Raw genomic sequence first — 25,726 nt, forward strand, 5'->3', positions numbered from 1 at the left:
GCTTCCAGGAGGCACTGCAGCCATGAGACTGCTCTCCATAAACGTGCTTAACTGGAAGGCTGGGCGCATGGAACTGCGTCGCTGTGGGTTTGTGGAGGCTGTTAGACAGTCTCCGCTGGGCTGGGCTGGGCTGGGCTGGGCTGGACCAGCTCGGGGAGGACGCAGGAGCCCCCAGCCTGGGTGGGTGGACGCCCCACGCTCGGAGCAGGGACAGCCGCTCTTCGTTGTTCAAAGTTCCTCAGACTGTGGTCAGCACTGGCGTGCCTTGGGGCAAATTTTCTGTTTGAATTTTTAAATTTTGAGCAAATATCATTTTATATAAGTCATTCCAAATGTCCTCTGACTGCCTCTGACAGTCTTTGGATGGTAAATGCTGAGAGTTTCCATGACAACTCAGTTCTGCTCCAATGACCCCTGACCCCGAGTGTCTTTGGTTCATGACACCCAGGAGCCCCCAGCCTCCCGTGGAGATGCCTCAGGGTTCCAGCCACACGACTTGGGGCAGGCTATTGTGCCTTCTTGTGAATCAATAACCTTATTTGGAAAAGGGCCCTAATCCACGGGCTCGTTGTAAGAATTAAACAACGTGTCCGGACAGCGTACTGGGTGCAGAGCCTGGTGCAGGGCTAGCTCTGGGGTCGGCCCACCCCTGGGCGAGCACGTGCTGGTCTGCACGTGGAGCGGCTGTCCCAGGAGCAGCGATCACCGTCACTCCTGGTGCAGGCTGCTTTTCCAGCTGTTAGGCAGTCCCAGCTGCTGGGTGTTTTATCCCCTCTGAGTCCCGCTTCTCAGGCAAAATGTAAATGTGAAGTATGAGTGTGCGGGAACCCGCTGCTTGCCTCCAGGTGGCTCTCCTGAGAAGCAGTATCAGTCACACTCGCCTCCTGTTGTCCTTCCCACCACAGGTGAGGTGCTGTGATTCGTCTCAGCCTTTCTCAGTTGGATAGCACAAAACTGGTGGCTCTTTCTTTCTTTCTTTCTTACTTTCTATCCTCACCTGAGGATATGTTTTTATTGATTCTAGTGAGAGAGGAACAGAGAAGCATGAATGTGAGAGAAACATCGTTGCCTCCCACAGAAGCCCCAACCAGGGACCGAACCCACAACCTAAGTATGGGACCTGACTGGGACTCGAACCCGCCCCCTTTTGGGGTATGGGTGACACGCCAACCAACTGAGCCACCTGGCCAGGGCCGATTCTTATGTTTTGAAATTCTTTTTCAAATTGTGGAAACATTGCCTGTGCCCCTAAAATAGGTTCTCCACACTTCGTCTTATAAGACCTGGAAGCCAGCCGAGTGCTGAGCAGAAGGAGAGCTGGAAGCTGGAGTTAGGGGGACCACATGATGACTCCGCCCTGGGTAGACCCTCAAACCCATTCCACTCTTCCACAGACAGCAACACGATCGTCTCCTTAAACGGGGACTGGCTCAAACAGTGGCCAGCGAGCAGAAGCCTACCGGGCTGCCTTAACTGCCACCCGTGTGAGGCGTGTCCATCTGACACGCAGCCTCACAGTCACTGCCCTGAGTCAGCCCGAGTCAGCTCCTGGCAGCGGTGAGGAGCGTCTGGACAGATTGAATATGAGACAACGAATCGTCTAACGAAGCCCAGCTGGGAGGAGTAGGCTTCCTGAGTTCTTGGACAGTCGACAATGCGGGGTGGATGGTTAGAACTCTGAAAGGGAAAAGTAACGCATACTTTGAGGACTATTTGCCAGTTGGGTTTTGCACTGTCCGGTCCTCCTTCCGGACAAAGCCACAGTGTCGAGGGCTAAGGCAGAGGCGGGTAGGGGTGATCAAGCCGGCAGGGGAGGGGGGTTAGGGGCGATCAGGATGAATGTATGAGTGAATGAATGAATGAATGAGATTACACCGGCAGCAATAAGGGGTCTGGGGATGACTGTTAGGGATCATTCTAATCATTCTGAGGAGACATGCGGCATAATAGTAGTCAGTGCCAAGGGGGTTCTCTGAGGCGCTTTGAGGAGAGGATGTCAGCCCTAGCTGGTGTAGTTCAGTGGATAGAGCATCAGCCCAAGGACTGAAGGGTCCCGGGTTCAATTCTGGTCATACATTGGTTGCAGGCTCAATCCCCAACCCTGATCAGGGCATGTGCGGGAGGCAACCAATCGATGTCTCTCTCTCTCTCTCTCTCTCTCTCTCTCTCTCTCTCTCTCTCTCTTTCTCCCCCTCTCTCCCTCCCTCCCTCTCTTCCACTCTAAAAATCAATGGAAAAAATGTTCTCAAATGAGAATTGACCAAAAAAAATAGAAAGAGACGTCGGCTGGATGGAGAGTTGAGGGGAAGGGAGGAGGAACGTTGTCTAAGAAGAGGGCCAGCCGTGGCACGGGCAGCATTGGCTGAAGCCACGGCCCTGTGCTGTGCGCCCTGCAACGTGGTCTCCTCGGTCCTTACAGCAGCACCTCCAGCTCTTACTGTGCTTGCCTCGCAGATGAGGGTGGGGAGGCACTGATGTTAAAACCTTGGGAGGAAGTGCAGGAGACAGACTCCAGGGGGCGACTGGAGTTGTTTGGAGTTGTGGAGGAGGAGGTGCCTGTGGGAATTGCAGGCAGAGATGTCCTGCTGGAGGTGGGCGGAAGCTCAGAGAAGCCAGGATTAGAAATAGAGCTGTGGGGCTCAGCGATGCATAGGTCATGGACAAGTGGTAGGTCTGATAGAGCCCAGGGAGCTCTGAAGACCACCCAGGGGCCCTCACATGTGCCCCCTGAGTATGGGCCAGCGTGTGTGTTGTCTATTTTCTGTGGCATTTGGAAGTAGACCAAATATGATCCACGCAGGAGTGTCTGCTGTGTCCGTTAAATGGGAGGTATGTGCAAAGGCAGGGCCTTGGGTTAGATTTCCTGCGCTCCCTGGACTTGGATAGGGAAAAAAGCAGCATTTTCACCAATTATGAATGTGGGCCAGAAACGGCAGTGGGGTTAGAGTATGTGCGACTTTGTCACCAATAGAAACCCTGGGTGTTTTCATGACACGTCACAGTGGTCGCAGACAGCGGGGACGCCACTGTGTCGGTGTTACAGCAGGTGAGAGCGCTTGCCTAACACATGAATAAAGACACATACGTGTACTGGTTCTAAGCTGGTGCCCCTCCAGGCCCTCCTGTCGTGCCCATCCCTGAGATGCCGGGCCAGAGCGGGGCACACCTCCTCTCAGCTGGCTGAGCCAGCAGGCTCGGGGGAGGCGGTGGGGGAGAGAGGGGAAAGAGCCTGCCCCTCCCTGTCTGCTTCCTGTTTCTGGGAGCATCACCCCAGCAACGCTCCTCACCCCGGCAGCTGCAGCTGGTTCTGTTTCTAGTGTTTTCCACGCACTCAGAAACCACCACCATCCTGCAGCCTGTCAGAGCTGTCCCCCCCACCCCCGCCCCCGCCAGGTACCACAACCCAGCCCTAGCCTAGGGGTTCCCGCACTTGTCACCTCTGTGTCTCCTGAGTCCCCTTTGCCTGCTCAGCCATCCAGCCCGTGTAGCGGGTCCCTGTATTAAATTACTTCTGTTGTCCGGCCGGTGTGGCTCGTGGTTGAGCCTCCACCTATGAACGAGGAGGTCACAGTTGGAGTCCCGGTCATGGCACATGTCTGGGTTTCAGGCTCAATCAATGGAGGCAGCCAATCAATGATTCTCTCTCATCATTGGTGTTTCTATCTCTCTTTCCCTCGCCCTTCCTCTCTGAAATCAATAAAATCATATAAATAAATAAATAACTTGTGTTAACATAAGCGGTGTACTATCTTTTTCCCTGGCTGGTCTCTGATGGATACCGGATATCGCGATTTGAAGATGTATCTTGATAATGTGTTTCAGGATGATCCATTTCCTTTGTAACCCTATGTACTTTGTTTTAAGCACTTAAAGATGTTATTCTGAGACTGGCCACAGGCCTTCCCAGCCTGCAGGGGCACCTGTCCTAAGAAGGAACTGCAGTGCCCCCTTTTGCTTACAAGGCCCCCAGGAACACAAAACAAAAAGGTCATTGTTTTCCATTCATCCTTCCTTTCTTTTCAAATAAATGAACTTTGAGTTATTTCCTCCCCTTTAAAAATAGTACTTGCTCATTGAAAAAATATCAGAAAACAGAAAGGAAAATGGTTTTATTTTATCTATAACTTTATTATGACATAAAGACAACCATGGCTCTATTTTGATTTATTTTCTTAGAATCCTGGCTGTTGTTATTTTTCATAGATCTTATTGGGGGCGGGGTGGTCCATGTGTGCTCATGTACACTCTACATGGTCATAAGCATGTGCGTTCTATTACATACTTGCTATAAACACCGTCTTTATAGCTGGACAGGGCGCCATAAAGTTGATATCCCAAGGCTGACTTGGCCATTTTCTTATGATGGATGTAAAATTTTAATACTAAATTATTTTTACATTGTGGTAAAATATGGCCATTGTGGCCATCGTGGCCATTTAACCATTTCTAGGTGTACATTGAGTGGCATTAAGGACATTCACTTGTTCTGCAGCCATCACCACCATCCACCTCTAGAATTCTTTTATATCCTCAAATGGAAACTTTGTCCCCATTAAACCACAGGTCTCCATTCCCTCCTGCCCTCAGCCCCTGGCAGTCACCATTCCACTTTCTGGCTCTATGAATTTGGTGAACATATGTTTTTACTATTGTGTGTTGCTTTTCCAATAAAAGTTCATGGTAAAATGACTTACACGTATATACTAAATGCAAGCAGTGTTTGGCTGATGCCTGCCTGTCTTCTTTCTTTAAAAAAAAAAAAAAAATTAACTTAGCCACTCCCAGCATGGAATGTCATCTTGCCAGCCCTGGCTGTTCTTATTTTCTGAAGCTCTCTGAAAATTCATGTAGGATCCTGATGGCTAAAATCTTCCCATTTCTGTGGATTTCAAATGCAGATTGCTCATGGGAAGGAGATCATTTTTAAACAGAGACGTGCTCGCTCTGGTCAAATTCTCTGAAGGGTTCTTTCCACACCGGCGTTCTAATCTGTCGTGTGGCCAGTTGCATGTGGAGCCCGTCAGGGCTCGCGCCATCTCACTTCTGTTTTCTGGGGAAAGCTCCACGCTGGTGTTCTCTTCCTCCTTTTGTGGTTTTGCATAAACAGATGAGTAAATTGGATTTTTGTTAATTATTTTTTTAATTGTGGTAAAAAAAACACATACCATTAAATTCGGCATCTTACCCAGTTTTAAGTTGTGTAACTGTCACCGCCCTCGTATCCGTAGTTCTGTCCATCTTCCCAAGCTGAAACGCTGTGCCCATTGCACACTAACTCCCCAGCCCCTGGCCAGCGTTCTGCTTTCTGTCTGTGGATTTGGCAGTTTGAGTATCTCGTGCACATGGGATCATGTAGTATCTGACCTTTGGGCCTGGCTTCCTTCGCTTTCCGTACTGTTTCCAAGGTTTCTCCCATGTGGTGGTATGTGTCGGGATTTCCTTCCTTTCTTAAAGCCCAATAATGTTCCTTTGTATGGGTAGACCTCGCTGTTATTCAGTCATCTGTGGACGGACACTTGGGTTGCTTCCACTTATAAAAGACTAAATTTTTTTCTGTATTTAATATTAATTATTAGACTTTTTACTGTGAATTAACATACTGATTAAACGGGTACTAGAGTCCCTTTTTAGCATTTTGTTGGTTACCTGATGCTGTGAAGCCCACCTGAAACCTGTACCCTAGGCCCCTTGGAAATGCTTACTTGTGGCCGCCAGGGGGCAGCAGTTGAAATGTGAACACCTTCCCCAAGATCTACCAGTATGTTTCCCTTTGATTTCTCCTGTTTCTCTCTGCCCACACCCCTTTGCCTTCCTCCGGAGATAAAGATGCTAACAGGCAGAGTTCGTTCTACGATATTTTATTCTAAATGTAGGTCAAATATTTTAAATAATCGTAGAACATAAGAGCTCAAAGCTTTGAATAGTTTTGTCTTTTTGATACTCTCTTAGTTGTTCCACCCTGGGCAGAAAATTTCTTCTTTTTCAAAAAACTATGCCATAGGGGAGTCTCTTCACCCCAAAAAGGAAGTTCTTGAGCTTCTATTGCCCAATACCATTCTTTGGAGACACAGCCATACCTCCTTATCTGGCTGGAGAAGTTCAAGTTCAGCCATCTAGATCATAACTCAACCAGGAAGTGACTGGGCCTGAAAGAAAGTAATTGTCACAAAGTTTGAGCCTCTTGTGCTAGAAAAGTAATCAGATCACTCCTACTAGTGCCTTGTGACTTAGAATTCTAGTTAGTATTTCGGTCGTGTGGGTTTAACTAGTCCCCCCCACACACACACACTCCCCCCCACCCCACCCCGCCCAGGGTGCACAGGGCATGCTGTGGGTTCTGAGCTGCACAGAGGGAGGGCCAAATAGAGCCTAGAGGGCGGGGCAGGAAAGCAGATAGGGAGGGGCAGGTTGGTCTAGGACAAAAGTTAGCTCCCATGTCTCTTTGTAAATGATGACTGGATGCATTAGCTTTAGATTAAATGCTCTTCAAACTATTTTGTAAGAATGTGCATTCTTTTTTTTAAATGTTTTTATTGGTTTTAGAAAGAGAGAGAGAGAGAGAGAGAGAGAGAGAGACATCAATGTGATAGAGAAACATTGATTAGTTGCCTCCTGTACTCACCCAGGCTGAGGACGGAATCCGTTACCTGGGTGTGTGCCCTGACCGGGAAAGGACAATGCTCCAACCTCCTGAGCCCACCGACCAGGGCAAAAATGTGCATCTACACACCAACACCATTTAGCATGGTTCTTATTCAAACACTGATTACAAATAATCACTCACTTAACCCTTATAAACTCTATGCACTTAGTGCTGCTATTACTCACATGAGGAGGCTGAGGCAGAGAGACGGGCTGTGCCCCTGGCCAAGGCAACAGCCCGGGTCAGGCAGAGGCCGTGCTGGCCCCAGGCCCTGAGCTCAGTGTCCTTCCCTCGCTCCCTGCAGAAAACAATTGTATTCAACAGAACACGAATGCACGCTCCCTGCCTTCCGCCCGATTCCTTCTCCAGGTCTCTCTGCTTGTTTATGTCTTATTGATCAAAATTAGATTCTTCTAGCCCGTAGGCGAGAGCGTCTTGTTCTGAGACGTGTCACTGGTTTCCTCTCCGGTGCCGTGTGGGCGACCGACAGCAGGTTCTCTTTACAGGCAGTTTTGATGCTATTTAGCTTCTACCAGCCTGTCCTGTCCTGTGTTTTCTCAGTGCAAGCACTCGCCCACAGCCGCCGTGTCCCGTTCTTTCCCTAATTGCAGGGTACCCAACGGAAGGAGATGGTAGGCCAGGCCCCTGTAACGGGCTAGTAATGGGAGTTCTGCTGCTCAGACGGGACAGCGAATCAGCACTGTAACTCCTGAGAAGCAGATAAAATGTGCAACTACTTGCAGATGAGGGGCGTGTCTAATCCAAAAATCCAGCTCAAACTGAGAGGTCAGTGGAATACTTTGTAACGAATGATAGAAACAAAAATCCACAGCATCCCCATATCCCACGATGATGGGTGTTTGTGTGTGTGTTTTTAAATAACAGCAAGAAGGTAAAATTCCATTCGAAGGAGCATTTAGGACTAAAGAAATAAGCAGGACCCCCTGAAAGTAACATAATATTGTCTATCAACTGTAAGTGAAAAAGTAAAAAGATTAAAGGCATTTTCATTCCTTAAAAGAAAAAAAGAGAGAAGCAGGACCTCTATGAAGCAAACTAACAATAGACTGAAGGGCACATCAGGTTAAAAAATGGAGACAGAGCTACCTCAATTCTGAATGAGAAGGCCCACCGTGGAAGGGATGTGACTTACAAATATAATGTAACTCAAGTAAAATCCCAGTTGAGGGGAGACGGTTGGTTCAGAGTTTACCAAGTAAACTCTAAAGTGAATCTGGAAGACTAAATAGTGAGACCCGCCAAGGAGGTTTTGGAAAAGAATAGTGAGGGTGGTTTTCCACCTTTCCTGGAGCCTGCAGATTCTCTGTTCAAACAAAGGCTTACCTCCCTGTTCAGATCCTGCCGGCCGGCCGGCGGGTCCTTTACTGCTTCCAGAATAAAGTTCAGGCTCCTTAACCCGAGTAGCACCTGTTTGCTTTTTAGAGCGCATTCTGACGAGATCTAAAGGTGTTCTGAAAAGCAGTAAAATTCCCACGCTCCCGTCTCGTAAACACAGCAGCTCTTTGTTTCTCACATTTCCTTCTAGTCTTTGTAAACGTCGGTTTTCACATAATCACAGTCAGAACGTAGTTGTCGGGGGACAAAAACGCCACAAGCTTGGCTTTGCGAGTAGCAAGTGGGCAAAGCCAAAATTCTGGGCGTGAAGGTAGGCAGCTGCCCCGGTGAGGGCAACGCTCCCCGAGCACCCCAAAAAGTGCTGATGAAAGCCATAAACCTAATCCAAGCTAATTAAGTGACGCCAGACAGCCTACGGCTTCCCAGAACCTGTATGTAAACTGTAATCCCAGAGTCCCTTATTTTGCAGGAAATGTAATCTGTGCTTTAGAATAACCCCCACACGTGCGGCAGGTCCAGTGAGGGCACGTCTTCATGCCAGACTGGCCTCCCACCGTCACTGCCGTCCTGCCGGGAAGCTCAGGAAGCTGGAAGAGGTCCCGGGAGTGCCCAGAGCTACAAGCTAAGACGTGTCAGAGCGGGGATCCCACGTAGATTTCCTCCCAAACCTGTGCTCTGGAGGTGTGAGGGCTTTGTGCCGTCACCCCCATTCTCTGTGTGAACCCTGCAGGTGGTCTCCAGTTATCAGTTCTCTGGTCTTGTTGCTTGCAGCCCACCTCTGCGATCACACGCTCGGCCATGGCATGACCGTGTGGTCCCTGAGCTCAGCTTCCTGCCCACCCTGTGGCCCCTTCCTATTCCTGAGGGTAGGGTGCCCACCTTCCTGCTCTGCCTGACCCTGACCACAGTAACTAGGGGGCTCGGAGTTCTTAGATGCACTTGGAGTTCTTCCGGAGTGAAAACTCGGGCCACTGAGATTAGATGATGTGTTGAAGTATTTCCACCTTGACCACCACCTCTGTGCATGTTTAGCTATGGGTTTGCATGACTTACCTGTACAGGCTGGTCAGTCAACCTGCTTGTACAATGTGGGCACCTGGATAAAGGTACAAGCCCCTCCAGACCAGGGGCCCTCTATGGGGACCCTTTTGCCTCCCAGGGGACCTTTGGCAGTGTCTGGAGAGACGTCGGGTTGTCAGGACGAGGGTGGAGAGTACTGCTGGCACCGAGTGTGTGAGGACAGGCTGCTGTGGCTCAGAGCAGGCGTCACAGCAACGAATTATTGGCCCGAGAAGTGAGCAGTGCGAGGTTAAGAAGCCCTGCTCTGTGTTTATATTAGAGTTCCCTATAAAGTCTAGTCCCACATTTAACAGGGATGGTCCGTGGCAGTGGGGATAAGAGGACGGGCCCCAAGGCCATCTGAGTAGCTCAAGTCGGACCCCTGGTGAGGAGAAGCCCTTGGAAAGCTGCGGTGGGCTGGGGCCACCCCCTCCATGAGTCGAAGGCGGTCCCAGCTGCCCCGTGAGGTCGAGTGGAAGGGTGAGTTTAATGGACCTCTCTGCTGGTACTCGGAGATGACGTGGTCAGGAGTGGCTATTTGATCTCCAGTTATTCCAGAATTTCCACTCTCGGGCCAAGCATGTCTCTCCAGTCTGCTGTTCTTCGCTCGTCCTCAAACTCCCCTTGAAGGTCATCTAAAATCTTCATTTTTCAAAGGTGAGGCTTTTATATTCTCCTCTAACGGCTTCTGCAAAGGTACCGATGTGTTCATACAGCTGTTAATGAAGAAGGTGAACAACCGAACGCTCGTAATCTGGCCTCGAATGGTTGCTGGCTTTTCTCAGGGACTAGACTGCAGGGGGGACCCCTCACACTGGGGTGTGGGCATGTGTTTTTAGTTCTGTGCTAAAGTGTGCGGCAGTTGGGTTTTTTTTCCTTTAGGGAAATTCCTTTTCTTAGAGTGCTCTAGGGATGCTCTTGTCGGATTTGCACACCGTGGGAAGAAGGTGGCTCCCTCCCGATGTCTTTGTCTGTCTCTGAGTCAGCTCCTCTTCAAGTCCAGCTGCTCAGCAAGAGTGCCTGGTTTTCTAAACCTCGGAGTTCATCATCGGGGCCTTTGGCTTTCCCTGTTTGCTATGGTACCACAAGGCCCTGTGTCCCCCACACTTCCTTTCCGTGAATGGCAGCTGTCAGTCACAACAGCGGACATGGGTGGTTTCTGGACTTTCCAGCTAGCCGGGCGAGGGTCTGTGTCGGAGAGCTGACTGTGGGGAGCCTGCTGTCTGTCCCGGAGCGCTGCCCTCACAGGCAGGCTGACAGAGGCCCCAGCCAAACGAGTGGGTGTTGCTTTCGTTTTTTTATCATCGTTTTCTAATTCCATTTATTTATCTCTTCTCAGTGGGGTGCCCCGTTGGCTGGTGAATACAGTCCTCGAGAATAAAGCCGACTTTCCCAAGTCACATCTATTCCGATCAAAATCATTTAGATGTACGGTTCTGACAGCGCATATAGGTTGTTCTCTTTGGATGATAGTTCACTTGGGGGACTTTTCAGAGTGTTCCCATATGGCTGAGAAATACAGAATGCGTTTTAGTTGTTTTGTTCTCAGCAGTTTCAGAAAACCATCAGCTGACTCTTGCAGTGCACCGTGTTCATGAGCAACTGACTGGTTGGCCTGAGAAATGCCCTCGAAGGCGTTTGTGGCCATTTCCTCGGTGACGATATACGGGGGATGTTTCTGTGATCACTCTGGCCAGGCTTTAAGGACCCCCAGTTCTGAGGGCTGGATTGGCAAACGGGTACATTTGTTCTCCAGGTTGCTATGGACTCATACCTGGACCCTTTAGGAGATCAACTGAATTCCAGAGTAAAATATATCAGAAATTGTTCTCCATGTGGGTCAGATTTTACCCTGTGGCAGCCTTATTGGACTTGCTGGAACTCCATGGAAGGGTTCTGCTCAGGTTCTGAAAATTGTTCCTGGGCTGGGTCTGAGGCAGCCCTGTGACGGGTCCTTCCATTTCGGTTCCGCCTGCTGGTCATCCTCCCCCAGCTCCGGGCCACAGTCCCTGCTACAGACAGCACCTCTTGTCGCCTGTCCTCTTCTGCCCACTTTGACTTTCTCATCTCCATTTAGCTCAGAATCCTGGGAGTCCATCCACGCCCCCCACCCTGCTCCTGCCTCCCCGTAGTCACGGGTCTCTCTCGGGCCCTTCCCACCCCGCCTCACTGTTTCCTCTCTCCTTTGGACTCCTACTTCTCAACCTCCAAGCAGGCTCCGCTGGGTCTTTCTCATCCATCTTACAAACAGACGGACAAATGAACAAATCTCCACGCACCTCAAAACCCTCCCCAAAGCCGGCCTTCCTCTCGGGCTGCAATCCACCATGTCGTTGAAAATGTTTCTTTGTAGAATTTCAACAGCAGGACGCAATAGCCCAGGTTTTTCTGGCTGCAAACGCAACGCTTGCTCGGCCTGCTCTCTACACCTCACCTGCATTGTTCAGCTGCCTTGCTCACACCAGCCTCTGGGGATGTGGCGAGTGCTGGCTGCCAGGAGACACCTCTGTTCTCTGTTTCTCTAACCACCCGTCTGTCTTGGCTTGTTCCTGACATACCTCTTACTCAATCCGTGTAGGCATCCAAGCCTCCTTCTCTCCCAGGCCTGCTACCATGTTCACCGTCATCTTACACCAGTTCGTATTTCTGGGTAAAGTGCCCGGGACACCTGCACCCCGCTTTCTGCCACTGGCTCGGATTCAGTCCAATTAAAACTCCCACTCTTCACCTTCCTTTAAAAGTCCAAAGGGAGTTTCTTTTAAATCTAGATGAAGAAGAAGTGTGGTGAATTGCTGGGAGCTGAGTAGTCATTCCTAAAGACATGCCACTTTTATTTATTTTTTTATTGAGTTTTAGAGAGAGAGGAAGGGAGAGGGAGAGGGAGAGAGAGAAACATTGATGTGAGAGCCAAACATCAATTGGCTGTCTCCTGCACGCCACCCACTAGGGATCGAGCCCGCGACCTGGGCATGTGCCCTGACCAAGATTCAAACCGGCAACCTTTCAGTGCCCAGGATGACACTCAACCAACTGAGCCACACTGGCCAGAGCAAGGTGTGCTCCTTTTAAAAGAGAGCTTCCATTTCCAGTTGCTACAAAAATATGAAATAGTTGAGATTGACGAGCGTTAATGACGACCTATCAGTCCTCACTTTATTAGGAGAATCATCCATCATCATGTATGGGGTGGTGAGAAGGTGCCCCCCATACCCGAAGAGCCCCCTCATAGTCTGGGAGGAGGGGAGAGGGAGCACAGGCCATGGCAGGCCTAAGGATGAAGCGTGTGTGACATCCCAGCACAGGGGCGGGCTCAGTTAGCGGGAGCTGTTTAATGCTAGAAGCAAGCTCACTGGGCTTTTTACTCCCGGATGCCCTGTCCACTGGAGGCAATCAGGATCCTGGCCAAGGATCAAGTTCACTGTGGGCCTGAGCTGGGCCAGCTGACCATGGTGTATAGCTTTCTCTGCAGACTGCAGGAAGGGGCAGGCTCCCCCATCCGAGGCTCCTGCTAACGGCCCAGGTCGTCCTGGGTGTGGCCATTGCTTTGCCAAAGCCCTTGGTGCAGGCTAAGCCCAGGGAGGTGGCTGAGGACACTCCCAAGCCTGTCTGTTGACTGTTCCCAGTGAGGACCCCTGGCTGGCTGGGTGGGGGGAGGGGGACAGTTCTGTGTCAGGTGGTGTCCTGGACGCTAAGCCCTGAGGGCCATGAGTGGGGACCTGGGTTAAAAGCCTGGCTTCATTCTTCCCACATGTGTCTGTGACAAGTTAGACAACTTCTGTGAGCCTCCCTGTATGTGTGAAGTGCTTTGTAAACTGGGGTGCAGTGTGGATCTGGGTGATCATTTCACGAACATCTTTATAATAAAGAGTGTTTTTTGTTTGTTTTTTAAATATATTTTTATTGATTTCAGAGAGGAAGGGAGAGGGAAGAGAGAGATAGAAACGTCAATGACGAGAAAGAATCATTGATCGGCTGCCTCCTACACGCCCCCAACTGGGGATCGAGCCCACAACCCAGGCATGTGCCCGTGACCGGAATGGAACCCAGGACCCTCAGTCCACAGTTCGATGCTCTATCCACTGAGGCAAACCGGCTAGGGCAGCCGTGGGCAAACTACGGCCCGCAGGCCGGACCCGGCCCGTTTGAAATGAATAAAACTATTGAAATAAAAGACCGTACTCTTTTATGTAATGATGTTTACTTTGAATTTATATTAGTTCACACAAACACTCCATCCATGCTTTTGTTCCGGCCCTCCGGTCCAGTTTAAGAACCCATTGTGGCCCTCGAGTCAAAAAGTTTGCCCACCCCTGGGATAGGGCAAAGAGTGTTTTTTCATACTAGTCAAAGGACCCACATAAAGTAATAATGTAACTGTCTGCAGAAGTAACAAAGTAATAATGTTACTGTTCGTGATATAGATAAGTTTACTCTGCTGTCATCAACATGGCTAGTGACTCATGGAAAACAGATGTCCGGCTGTGATTTAGAAAAACGGGTTTGTGTCAGTTATCTGACTCATGGGGAGGCGGGGAGCCACCCTGCCCCGTCTGCCACGTGCTCTGCGGGAGGACCTCTGGGAGGGTTTGTCTCTGCAGCTCTAGCACTCAGAACCAAACCGCGGCAGGAGGCGAAGCTAGTGAACCTAGCAACCGACCAGCACCATGGAGACCAGTCAGCCCAGCTTGGGTGTGGCCCCAAATTGGTTAAATGTTCTGGCACTTGCTGGTTAGCTGGGAGTCTCATGTTCCCAGAACAAAATTAGACCATTCTATTTACCTTTTGTTCTTTTCTCAGGAAAGAAATAAAGTTTTATACATCAGAGAACTGCGTTTTTTTTAGATTTGGGACCTTTAATTTTTGTTGAGAAGGCACAAGCATGGAGGCTTTTAGGGATGCCCGAGACAGCCAGAGCTTCCCCAAAACCTCAGGGGCCCCCTTAGCACAGCGTCCCTGGGTGGATAGCGGCTGTGTGAACAGGTCATTAACGGCTTGGCAGCTTGGAAGGGCCAGAATGCAGGGTCCACCTGTTGGAAGTGGCACACTGACCACAGGAGACAAAACTGAACCTGTGGCAGCGACCTCGAAGCTCTTTACGAAGAGACCCCAGGCCCAAGCTGGGGCGGTCCAGCTGGGTGGTCACCTTCTTGCTGAACCCCCACCCCCCGCTGCTCACACCACACCGGGCTCTTCTGCTGACCTTCTGAGGATGGAAACCCGGGGCTGCTTGTCTGGTTTCCTCTCACCTGATACTCTCAGGGGGTTTTAGTTTTGCTTTCTTCAAGGTAAAGTGTTCATATTATTCTGCCAAGCCGCCTCCAGAGCTGTGAGAACGGGGTGAAAATGTGGTGCCCCTCCCTGTTTCTCACGCCACACAATGTCAATTTGCACAGCCATGCCCCTTCCTTTGGCTTCCTAGTGGATTTCCCCCAAGAAACCAAATTTGTGGGTTCCACCAGTCCCTCATTAATCATCCTCACAAGTGGCCTTGCGATCAGTTAAAAATAAAAAGGAGAGAAAGGCCTGCCCAAGAAGGGGGTCCTTTTCATTAGAGAACTATTTATAGCAAAATTAACACAGAAGGCAACTTTATTCTTGGGGCCCGGGGTCTAAATAATAAACCCAAGGAGCCCGAGTTCAGCACTCCACCCATAATATAGACCAGCCGTGGGCAAACTACGGCCCGCGGGCCGGATCCGGCCTGTTTGAAATGAATAAAACTAAAAAAAAAAAAGACCGTACCCTTTTATGTAATGATGTTTACTTTGAATTTATATTAGTTCACACAAACACTCCATCCATGCTTTTGTTCCGGCCCCCCGGTCCAGTTTAAGAACCCATTGTGGCCCTTGAGTCAAAAAGTTTGCCCACCCCTGATATAGACCAACGTTGGCCCTATGGTTTGAGACTCAGCCCCGGCATGGAACGGCTGGGCTAACACACGTCAGAATGTAGCTTTCCCGACTAGAACAGCGACTTTCAACCCGTGTGCCACAAGAATTTTACTGGGGGGGCTCCGCATCCCAGGGTCAGAGCCAGAAACTGGGCCAGATGGCCTCATTCCAGAGCCACTTAGCCCCTTCCCTATTTAATCAAGGGTTTACCTATTTTCCCTTAGATCGTCAAATAAAAAAATGACAACAGCCGACACAATAGCTGTCTGGTGTGAATGAATCAATATTATACCTATTTTTTTTATCAGATCGGCAAAAAAAAAAGTATTTTTTTGTTGTGCCGGAGAATTTTAGTGATTAGTTTATGTGTGCCATGAGATGAAAAAGGTAGAAAATCGCTCGTCTAGAAGCAGGTTAGAATAGCAGTTTTCCCTAATATGCTACACTCAATGGAATAAGACATCTCTTGTGCACCTACTATTATGATTGTATTGCTGGTAGTTTGTTCCTGGAACTGAAATTAGTCAGCTAGTTTCTGCAGCTTCTGTGGGGGCTCTGGGTTTGTTTTCCTCCTGGGCTGCCCAGTCTGTCCTGGTCATGCCATTTGAGCCCAGGACTGCCAGCTTCCTTCCTGCTGTGGAGGAAGGCCTGAGCACCTTGGGTGGGGACTTCCTGGGAGCAGAGGGAAGAGAGCGGGCTTAGAGGCAGCAAGGGAGGTGATGGGTTGCATGCTCACTGGCCTAGCTCAGTGGTCGGCAAACTGCGGCTTGCGAGCCACATGTGGCTCTTTGGTCCCTTGAGTGTGGCCACGAAGTTTCAATCGCACTGTACGTGCACGCCCGCACGTGGTATTTTGTGGAAGAGCCACACTCAAGGGGCCGCAGTTTGACAACCACTGGCCTAGCTGGTCTGCATGTGTGTGTCTCCTGTCCTCCATACATCGAGGGCACCACCATCATGGGCATGTTTCAGATAAGACTGGAGACGCAGGGGCCAGGTAACTTGCTCAGCATCCCATAGTAAGGGTCAGAGCCAGAAACTGGGCCAGATGGCTTCATTCCAGAGCCACTTAGCCCCATCCCTCCGTGGCCCCCTGGGGTTGGGGGGCATGCAGCAGTTTTCCTCAGGGACAAACGGGCAGGTAGCCGGGGCCTGCTCCATGGGCCCCGCTCTGGGACGGGTGGTCATAGGGTTTGGGGTGGCACATAGCTCTAACCTTTGCCTGTCTCGGTGGGAATATTCACACCAGTCTCCAAACCTTAATGGTTGGCTATCATTCTCATCTGCAAAGTTGTTACTCTACTAAAATTCAAATTGCTTTTTATGATAAATTCCCTAAGTCCTATAGTTGTTCATGTAGAGCCATTTAGAACCATTTTCTCCAATTCATTTGATTTCATAGAGCCAAGAATTGTAATCCATGAACATATTTAAAAGTGTTAGAGCAAGAAAATCAGGTAATAAAAGGCATTTCAATCTCTTTAAAATTCATTTTTATGGGCCCAAGGATGCTACCCGTCAAAGCTTGGCGCTGTTCACCTTAAGCAAGGTAGAAACCTGCGGAATTTCTCCCCCAGCGGCCACTCTGGGCCTTTCCTCCGCCTCTTTTCTGTCTCCCCTACCCCTCCTAGGTTAGGCCCTCCAGCCCTTCCTTCCCGAGCCCCTCCCCAGAAGCCAAGCCACGTGCGCAGGGGCGCCCTGTACACAGTGGGAAGGTGAGTGGGAAAGTCATGCTCCAACACGCTACCCAAGGTTAGGTGGGGCAGGGAGTGGGAAATTGGGGGGTTGTAACATTTAAATGTGAATTTGTGGTCTCTCAATAATTCGGGAGCGGCCTTTTCAGAGAATTAGGCCAAGCGACTCTGTAGGAAGTTCCCGTTTGGAGGCGGGGAGGTGGTTTTTCTGAGATGGGCTTTCACACACGTGTCCCCGGCGCAGGGGCTGGCAGGGGCATCCCAGGCGCCGCAGGCTCCGGGCTTGGCCAGAACAGGCAGACATTCTGTTAAATGTGAGGATGTCCCGTTGGCTCCTGCCCGAGCCTGGCGAGGACTCGCGTTGCCTTGTCTGCAGGACTTTTAAAGAAGGAGCAGCGCGCGTTCTGCGGCGGGCGGGGCGCGTGCTGGGAGGTCGGGTTCCAGACCCGGCACCCGGACGACTCCTCCCCACGCCCTCCCCGCTGGGCTCCTGCCCCGCAGGCCCTCCCGGCCAGACCCTAGACCGCACGGCCCCGGCTCTGAGCCACCGGATCCGCGCCGAACCGCTGGCACCGCGCCCCCGGCTTGCTGATAGGGAGGCGGGCGAGGGCGCACCGGCCCGGCATGCTTGCTCTCACCCCCGCGGGCCGCGCACTTTTGTTGTCCGGGAAGCCGGCCCCTTTCGGGGTGACGCGTTAACGGGGGTCCCCGGCCGGCAGGTGCTGCTGGGCTCGGGCTGAGGCTGCCAGGTCCGGAGAAGCTCACTTCGGCCTGAGTTTGGAGGACGTCACGGGGCACTAGCCTGCGGGAGCCGGCGGCGCGGACTGCGGGGACTAGAGTGGGGGTACGGAGGCAGCTCGCCCCGCCCCGCCCCGCAGGCCCCGCCCCCCAAGGCCCCAAGCAGAGCCCTCCCCGCGCGGTCCCTCTCCCCACAGCTTCCGTTTCCCACCGCCTCTCAACTCGCCCTCCCCGCGCCTGTGGGCGGGGCCGGCTGGGGTCCTTTATGCCCCCGCCCCCCTCCGCCCCCACCCCCACCCCCCTTCCGGTGGAGGCCGCGGTGATTGATAACCGCGCAGCTGGGTCGCGGGGCGGGGCGCGCACACAGGACGGGGCGGGCCGGTTGAGCGGTGGAGGTGGGGCGCCGATGGGGGGCGGGCCCGTCGGGGGCGGGGCGCGCGGGGAGTGCCGCTCCTCTGCCCGGGGCCCCCACCCGGGCCGGGGCCACCTGCGTCACGCCCATGCGGCCGCGCCCGAGCCGGGAAGCGGGGAGGGCGCCTCCGCCCCGGGAAGGGCGAGTCCGGTGCCGTCGCGGGTCTGTCCGTGGGCTGGAACCGCCGCGCTCGGGATGCAGCTGAGCTGAGAGCCTGCGCCCGCGGACCGACAGCCCGCGTTCCGAGTCTTCCCCGGCGGTGTGCGGAGGGGACTTGCAGCGGCAGGATGACCAACCCGGCGGCCACGCAGAACAAGGAAATAGACTGTCTGAGCCCCGAGGCTCAGAGGCTGGTAAGAGGAAAACATTGGGAAACTTTCGCGTCGGACTGCTAACGTTTGGTCCTTGTTGGCGCTCTAAGGCCCAGGGCAGCGGGCACCTTTGGCTGCGCTGGGGTGGGGGGGACTCCGCCTGGCTGGGGTCCCCTGAAGTGAAAGTCCCCACGCGAGGAAGTGCGGGTGGGGGCGGCCCTGCGCTCCGTTCAGTGCGTTCAGTTCCTCCTGCGAGGAGAGCAGGTTTCGTTGGACGGCGCCCCTCCCGGGACGAACGAACGGACCTTGGGACCGGTTCTGCCAGCTGTGTGGCTGGGCGGAGGTCTGAGGCCCGCGCTAGAGGGCCCCTCCCAGTTGGTCGTTTGGTATTTTACAAAACACAGCGCTAGGAGCCGGTGCCCAGAGCGGGGCCCTTGCCCTGAGGCTGGCGCCGTCCGTGGCCGGGCGGTTCTGAGCACGTACCCTGCCCTGGACCTTCGACCCGAGCAGGACTTCTCCACCTCCCCCAAGGAGCCCAGTCCCCAAATAGACTTTGGCTGGTCTCCTGGGGCCTGGGGGACAGGACCCTGCAGGATTTCACAGTTATCTGGCTTAATACCCACGGCTGTGGGGTATTTGGGTTAAAATCGGGCCGGGGTGAGGTGGGGAAGGTTCGTCATTACCCACTGTCCTGAGGCTTGTGGTTGGTCATGAATATCTAAAGGTGAGAGGATGCACTTTGGAAAAGAAACATGTTATGATGTTTAACGTTTATACTACAGAGAACTTGAGCCCAAAATAATCACTCCTTCACCAGGTAGGAATTAATCACCTGCTGGGTGTTTGTGGGAGATTCAGAATGAGAAGACCGCCCTTACCTTGAAGGAGTTTCCCAGTAGGTAAAACCAGAGAAAGGTATAGAAACAGACTCTGCTGAGTGCACACTTGGGAGATAACTTCCTTGCTGAGGATGGTCAGGTGGGTTTGTAGCGTCCATTTTACTGTGCTGCTTCTGGCACCTCACGTAGAGCTCCCGCCCTGGGCCAGACCTTCCCCCCTGGTTCCTACCCCTTAACCCAGTCGGTTTCTAGGCCTGGGAACCTGCAGAGGGGCCCTGGAATCCCCGTCAGGGAAGGGCCCTTGGAGAAGGAAGGGCGGAAAGCTGCCAGAGGCCGACGTTCTGAGGAGCCATCTAGGCAAGCCTTAGATGGCCAAGACCGGCGATGTTAATCCTGGGCGAGATTCTGGCTCAGAGGAAGGAACTCTGGGCGGGGACTTTTTAAAGAAGAAAAGAGTAAACGCGCGGAGAACGAGGATGTGAGGGAGGGAGGGACCTGTCCATCAGAGGAATGAGTAGAGAGAGCAAAAGTCTCCTTAACCCTTCACGGAACCCTGGATTGGGTCTGGCTGAGACGCCTGCTTCATAGAAACAGTGAGAGGGGAGTCTGGACCGGGCCCTGGGTGAGAGGTGCTCCATCCTCACTGGCCCACCATCCCCTCCTCCAGCGTTTTCAGTCCGTGTGCCGCAGACATTTGGAAGCATGCAGTACCTGACCGTTTGTTTAGTCAGGGGCACTGCCCTGCTTTCCCTTAGATTATCAAATAAAAAGTGGCAACAGTCCACACAACAATTGCCATCCAGTGTGAATGAATCAAAAGTATACTTACTTTTTTGGTCAGATTGGCAGGAAATATGTATTTTGGTGAGCCGCAGAATTTTAGTAACTAATTACGTATGTGCCATGAGATGGGAAAGGTTGAAAATCGCTGCCCTACCAATTCCAGGATCCAGTAAGTTCTGAAAACCAGAAGTTGTTGCTTTTTTGGGTAAGTGTGTGGCAGAATTCCTTTGGCAGTGAGACCTGCCCTGGCTGGTGGGCGACTTTTCAGTCTTTACCTCTGCGTGTGAACACGTCCCTACGTTCCTCTGCAGCCCCGTTAACGGACTTGGTTAAAGGCTGCAACTCGGGACTGTGGCAGAGTATGTGCTGGCGGCGTCTTCTGGCCTTCCTAGTTGAAGCCTAGACACACCTGGTCCGGGATTTCCAGTAAGCAGTTGTGAACCTGTGGGAGGGCTGTTTTCAGCAAGTAGTAGCAAACACCTTTGAGAATGGAGGGGGGCCGTAGAAGGGAGTCACCCCTAGCCACCCTGGGCAAGGCAGTGTCCGGCAGGAGGCCTCTGGGCGTTTCAGACGGCTTGTTTGCCGCCGAGTGTGTTCCCCATTAAGTGACCCTGTTGTCTGGGAACTGGGGTCTGCAGCGGGGAAGGAGGGCTGGGGGCCACCCCAGTGTCAGAGGAGAGCCGGGGCTGGCAGGAGGAAGCGGAATTGCCAAGCTCCACCTTACCTGGCAAAGGAAACGGCAGGATGAGGGCGGGAGCCCAGCTCCTTCATGGTAGTCGGTGCCAGCGTGGGAGGGGCCGTGTGGAAACCATGCACTTCTCCCACTTTTGTAACTTCCCGTGTTTGAGATGGGTTGTGTCACCTCTGGTGGCTTTCCACATCCTGACTAGCATGAACTGACAAACATCAGTCCTGTCCGGAGAGAGTCTTGTCTGGGTAGAGCGTGGGCACAGTCTGCCAAGCCCCATCCCACTAGGCACCTGTGCCAAGGTCCCTACCTGAGTGGGAGTGTTGACGAATGCAGGGACGAAGGCGGTGCTCTGGGGGCTGGTCCTGCCATAGCTCAGCTGGAGATTTTGAGTCCTGAGATCCTACGGTTTGTTTTAGATGGGTCACTTCCTCAAGCAGTTAAATTACAGAAATACTAAAGTTAGGTCTTTTCTCACATATTAAGAGTGTCCCACTAGGGCAAAGATGGAGACTAAATTTCCCTTTTTCTTTAAGAGCTAGTTTCTGGGCAGCCAGAAGTAATGTCACAGAGCGGAAGCCTCCTTAGTAAAAAAATTTTTAAACCCTGCAGTCTGAACTGCCACTTATGCTGAGCACAGGAAATCAGGTTATTTATAGTTGCAACACTGTTTTCTCTCGAAGTTGATGGGACTATTTACCTATTAGAGTGAGGTCCTCATCTCGTTTTTACAGGTCTGTGAGGTTGCCGTTGGTCTGTGTTTGCTCCTCAAAAGGCAATGTTCGAGAGGAATGCCTTACCCCTGAAAATCGGGCTGTGTGACTCAGAGAGGAAGCGTGTATGACCAGTTAGCTCACATGCCAGTTTCCAAAATCTCGTTCGTGTTTACGAATGTTAATCCTGGCGGCCTGGGGTCGTAGGTGTGAATTACTAACCTGTGAGGGAATACGCCTGGTATATCCTGCTGTCAGTTGGTCGTGGGGTAGGCAGGAGAGAGTTTTTATGGCCTCACAGTTTTAACTCTAGAGTTCGCTTTTTTGAATAAAGAAACTTACTTTTAAGGAATGGATTTACTAGGACTTTCATTATTCAAACTATCTAGAGAAACTTAAGTAAATTAACTTGTTTCTCCTAAATTAAACAAAGGATTACTTTGACTACATCCAAGATTTAATCATTCAGAATTGCGAGGCATATGATCGCAGACCACCACTGAAGTCCCCACCCCCCAGCCCAACTCCAAAACAAACAGGAACCCCACCACACAGGTGTGTATTCAGGTGTGTATTCCGAGACATTCATTCATGGGGGCCAGGAGGGAGGGCAGCCTTTCAGTGGTTTCCTCCTTAAGGCTGTAACTTAGCTTTAAAGCAGCTTTGCCCTGAATCTGAAGAACAACTACTTTGTAATAAGAGACATAATTTACCTTAAATGACTGTAGTGAGGATTCACTTTAAATTTTAACCCAAATCTTTCACTTTAATGTTTGTGTGGTAGAGCTTATGAAAGCAGCCTCATTCCTGTCCTCGCATCTTTTTTCTTGCCTGCGGTACCTGGGTGTGTAGCCTTCCTGTCTCTGCTGCCCTTAACCCTGAGCTGAGCTGAGCTCACCCTGCTGGGCCTGCAGCTGTGGTACTAGTCACAGTAGGTAGCATTTCCCAACACCCCCCCCCCCCCCCCAGTGTCTGCCTTGCCAAGTGTTTCCTGTGGCGCCTTCCCAGTCCTGGCCACCACCTCATGAGGCTCGGTGATCTCCACTTGCAGATAAAGAGGAAACGGAAAGGTCAGGGGACTTTCCCAAGTCCACACAGCTAGCAGGCAGGGGGCCTGTGACAGAGCTGGTGCTGATAGCTGTCACCACTGTGTACAGCGTCAGGCAGGGTCTCAGGCTGGAGGCTGCCACTGGCTTCTCTGCAGCTCCAGGCCTCACACGCAGGATCGGGGCCCAAGGGCTTCTTTTTCCTGAGACGGACGGCCCTTCAGATCCCAGCCCTTGCTCCTGAGTGCATATCGAGACCTCTTCATTGTATCAAATGCTTCATTTCTATTTCTGGGAGTTTTCAAAACTTTTCAAAACAAAGGAACACTCGATGGACTGAAGTTTTCTAAATAAGGAAGAGAATACTAGAAACGGGAGCGCGGCAGGCTTTTCTCCTTTTTCCAGTTTGTGTGCTGGGCTAACACTGTCACTGTCAGTCACTGTGTCAGCCCTCACGGGACCCCGGAGCTGAGCCTTTTCCCATGTGGCTGCTCCCTAACCCCATGCCACCCCGGTAGGCCCCCGGAGGGTGGAAATGATGGCTTCTCACTCTTCCCTGGCTGGTTCCGGGACTGCCATTGGATCAGGGAAGGCTGTCAGTAGTTGTGTCCGGCCTCCTAGAGGAAAGCGCGGTGCTGTGAGCGTCCGCCTTATTCTGAGAGGGAATATGCTGTGTGACGCCTTGAAGGGGTGGGATCTGCAGGAAACACCCTGCGTGGAGCAGGGAATGGGAAGGGGAGGAGCCAGATGCCTGGGCTGCAGGGAGCCTGTCACCTGGAGAGCCAGCCACACAGGTGGCTGCTCTCACGTGTCAGCCGCATGCATGGTGATGGGTGGCCATCGTGCTCTTGTCGGTAGTTCCAGCAGCTCTTGTTGAGACTGTTGAAGGAAATGTAAACACTCACTCTTCTCAGAAAAAAACTCGCATGTATTCACAGCAAGAGGGGGAAGTGATTTTCATCGAGGGTGATGTGCAGCGTCCCTACCCACCCTCAGGGCTGTGCTGGATGCTCCGAGTCATTGCACTCGATAAAGGAACATGAATAATTTCGTTCCTGGCTAATATAAGTTTGTTATTTCGGTATGTAGGGTACTTTTCAGAAGTTTGTTATTCTGAAACTTTTAAGAAGTTTATTCTGAGATTCCCAGCGGCGCCGTGGGGAGAGATTGACAGTGCGTGACCCCTGGTATGGAGATGATCTTTCAGAGGCGACGGGAGCACCTCGAGGTGCCCAGCCCTGAAATGAGGGCTGATGGGCAGAAGGGACGCAGTTTGTCCGAGCTCATATCATTGGTCAGTGGTAGAGCCAAGACTGGTGGCTCGGCCTTGAGACACCCTCTGGACAGCCTCCCTCTGGAAACGCCGGGCGAGGCCGAGAGGATGCAGTCTGGACAAAGGTGGCACCCGTTGCTTCTTGGGCTGTTCCTCCCGGTCCTCGAAGACCAGAGGGTGGGGTGCCAGGTCCTCGGGGCCCAGGCCCAGTCACGATCAACTTAGCGAGATAAGGGCTTCTTTGAAGGCTGCTGTTTTATCACAAAATTCCATGATAATTTTAAGGTGTGCTCCATAACTTACCTGAGTTGCTTTCGATGGAAACATAGTGTTAAACTTTAACAAGTTAAACTTTAGTCTTTAACTTTGTGTCCTTCAATTCTTCAAGTAAAAATGATAAAGTGTGTCGTGTTTATTTTGTGGCTTACGCACTGGCCCCCAGACCTGTGCCCTGAACCTGTGGCCAGGCTGTTTGAACGAGTGTGGCCGAGCACCAGAGGTCCGGGCTCCGTTCCATTCCAGTTTTAAGGCTGTGGTTCACGGCCCCGTCAGACCCCATGCCTCTTCTTTATTACACATTTTTTAACATCTTCATTATGAACCTGAAATGAAACTCCTTGATGGTAACATCTACCAGCATGCACAATACCATGCTAATAGAATGTTTCACTGTAACATTAAAAAGAAAGTAAGGTGCAACGCTGGAATGTGAATTTCAATGCCTAAATGCTGATGCAGCCTTCAGATACATCGTAGCTGCAGAACGTAGACTGATACAGACATGCTGTCCTCACACCCAAACAGCTGCCGGTGATTTGACCTCACAAAATTATGACTAACTCTTAGGAAAGTTCTGAACAAAATCAAGTATAATCTTCCCTTGCTTCCCTGTTGATTGCATTCCTGAGATAGTCAATGCAAGTTAAAACTGCAGAACACATTTCGAGTTTATGTGTAAGTTGCAGTTTGTCCATCTGAAAGTGATCAGGTGGTTCTTTTGTCTGCTTGATGGCCAGGGGGAAAGCCTCTCATTGTGCAGCCTGTCTCTGCAGGATGGTGCTTGCCCCCAAATGCCATTAGTACCCCCTCCAATCACTGTGCCTTTCCCCTCCTCCCCCCCCCCCCACACACACACCACTATTTCCAAAATACTCTCAGAGGTGGCACTCTCCCCATGACAACTGTGCCTTCCCCTGGTGGCGATGGTCATAAAGAAAGGCCCCCTCAGTGGGGGAGCTTACTGTGGCCGCCTAAGCGAGGGTTTGGGGAAGATGCGGTTTGAGACTGCAGTAAAATGCACCGTGGCAGCCGAGAGACATGGCGGGCGGTGGATACATGGTGCAAGGCCAGCACCGGTCGCCGTTTGGGCGCTGCCGGCTTGGCGAGTTCCCGTTCACACGGGTGCAGGGGAACACTCATCGCCCAGTCCCCTTGGTTGCTTTGAATAACAGATTATTTTTAGACTCGACTGCATATGAGGGGCTGGGGGTTTATGTAGAAAACAAAAGCTGGCGGCTGTTTCCACTTCCTGTAGCAAAGGCTGCTCAGGAAAGGGCTCTGTCACAGCCTTGTAGGCTCTGTGCACAGCGCTGTCTGCTCCGGCCGGGAACGTGCCCCGCATTGTAAGTCCCTTAACGCGGCCTGCATGTGTGGTCTCCGGGGTCCCAGGCTCGCCCTGCCGGGAGCTGTGTTCCTTTGTCACTACAGGGAGGAATCACATATGGACAGAAGTCCCCTGCTTGTTCCTGGAACAGAACAGGTTTTGTAACCACCTCGGGCACAATATTCCTCTCACAGAGACAGGAGTGAACTTAAAATGCATCCTTAAGCTTTTCCTGGGAGAGGGTAAACTATAGCTATGTCATGTGGCCTGAAGGAATTGTGCTTGTTTATCAGAAGAATTCTCCAACCTGGAGGCCAAAGTGGATGCGTACGGTCAGTATTAAGACTTCATCGAATGCCATGCGGAGGACAAACTGCTCATCTCTCCTTAGCCCCGCGCGGCATCATTTCCACTTGACATCTGAGGCAACACACCGGGGCGGCGGCCGTCACTGGGTCCCGCATGCGTGTCCAAGGCCCTGGCCTCTCTCCTGATCCAGGTGCTGGTCTTCATGTGCGCTGACAGTTCCCTCCCAAACGGCTTCTGGAACGTCGGCGCCAGCATCGCAGAGCCTGGCGGCCATGTGCACGTCAGCCGCGCGCTGTAGGTGTCCCCTGGCTCTGCAGGGCGGGGAGCTGGCTTCCCCAGCTGTCATCGTGATGCCTTTCCTGACC

At 51.9% G+C, this 25,726-nt stretch overlaps 1 protein-coding gene across 20 annotated transcripts in view; it reads left to right on the forward strand.

The window, feature by feature from the left end:
* The window catches only part of LRRFIP1 (LRR binding FLII interacting protein 1), a 112,813-nt gene that overhangs the window by 22,620 nt on the left and 64,467 nt on the right, over positions 1–25,726 (forward strand). For 5 of the 20 annotated variants that reach the window (XM_081095830.1, XM_081095831.1, XM_081095814.1 and 2 more), the window contains exon 1: positions 17,905–18,149. The exons of 11 other annotated variants lie outside the window; for them this stretch is intronic. In XM_081095830.1, coding sequence (XP_080951956.1) covers positions 18,084–18,149 — 66 coding nt within the window. In that variant the 5' untranslated portion in view covers positions 17,905–18,083. Of the gene's footprint in view, positions 1–17,829; positions 18,150–25,726 lie in introns of those variants that run through there. 4 more of the 20 variants (XM_081095821.1, XM_081095818.1, XM_081095824.1 and 1 more) reach the window with 4 other exon arrangements.

Source organism: Myotis nattereri (genome assembly GCF_964212035.1).
Source record: "Myotis nattereri genome assembly, chromosome: 7".
Classification (NCBI taxonomy): Eukaryota; Metazoa; Chordata; class Mammalia; order Chiroptera; family Vespertilionidae; genus Myotis; species Myotis nattereri.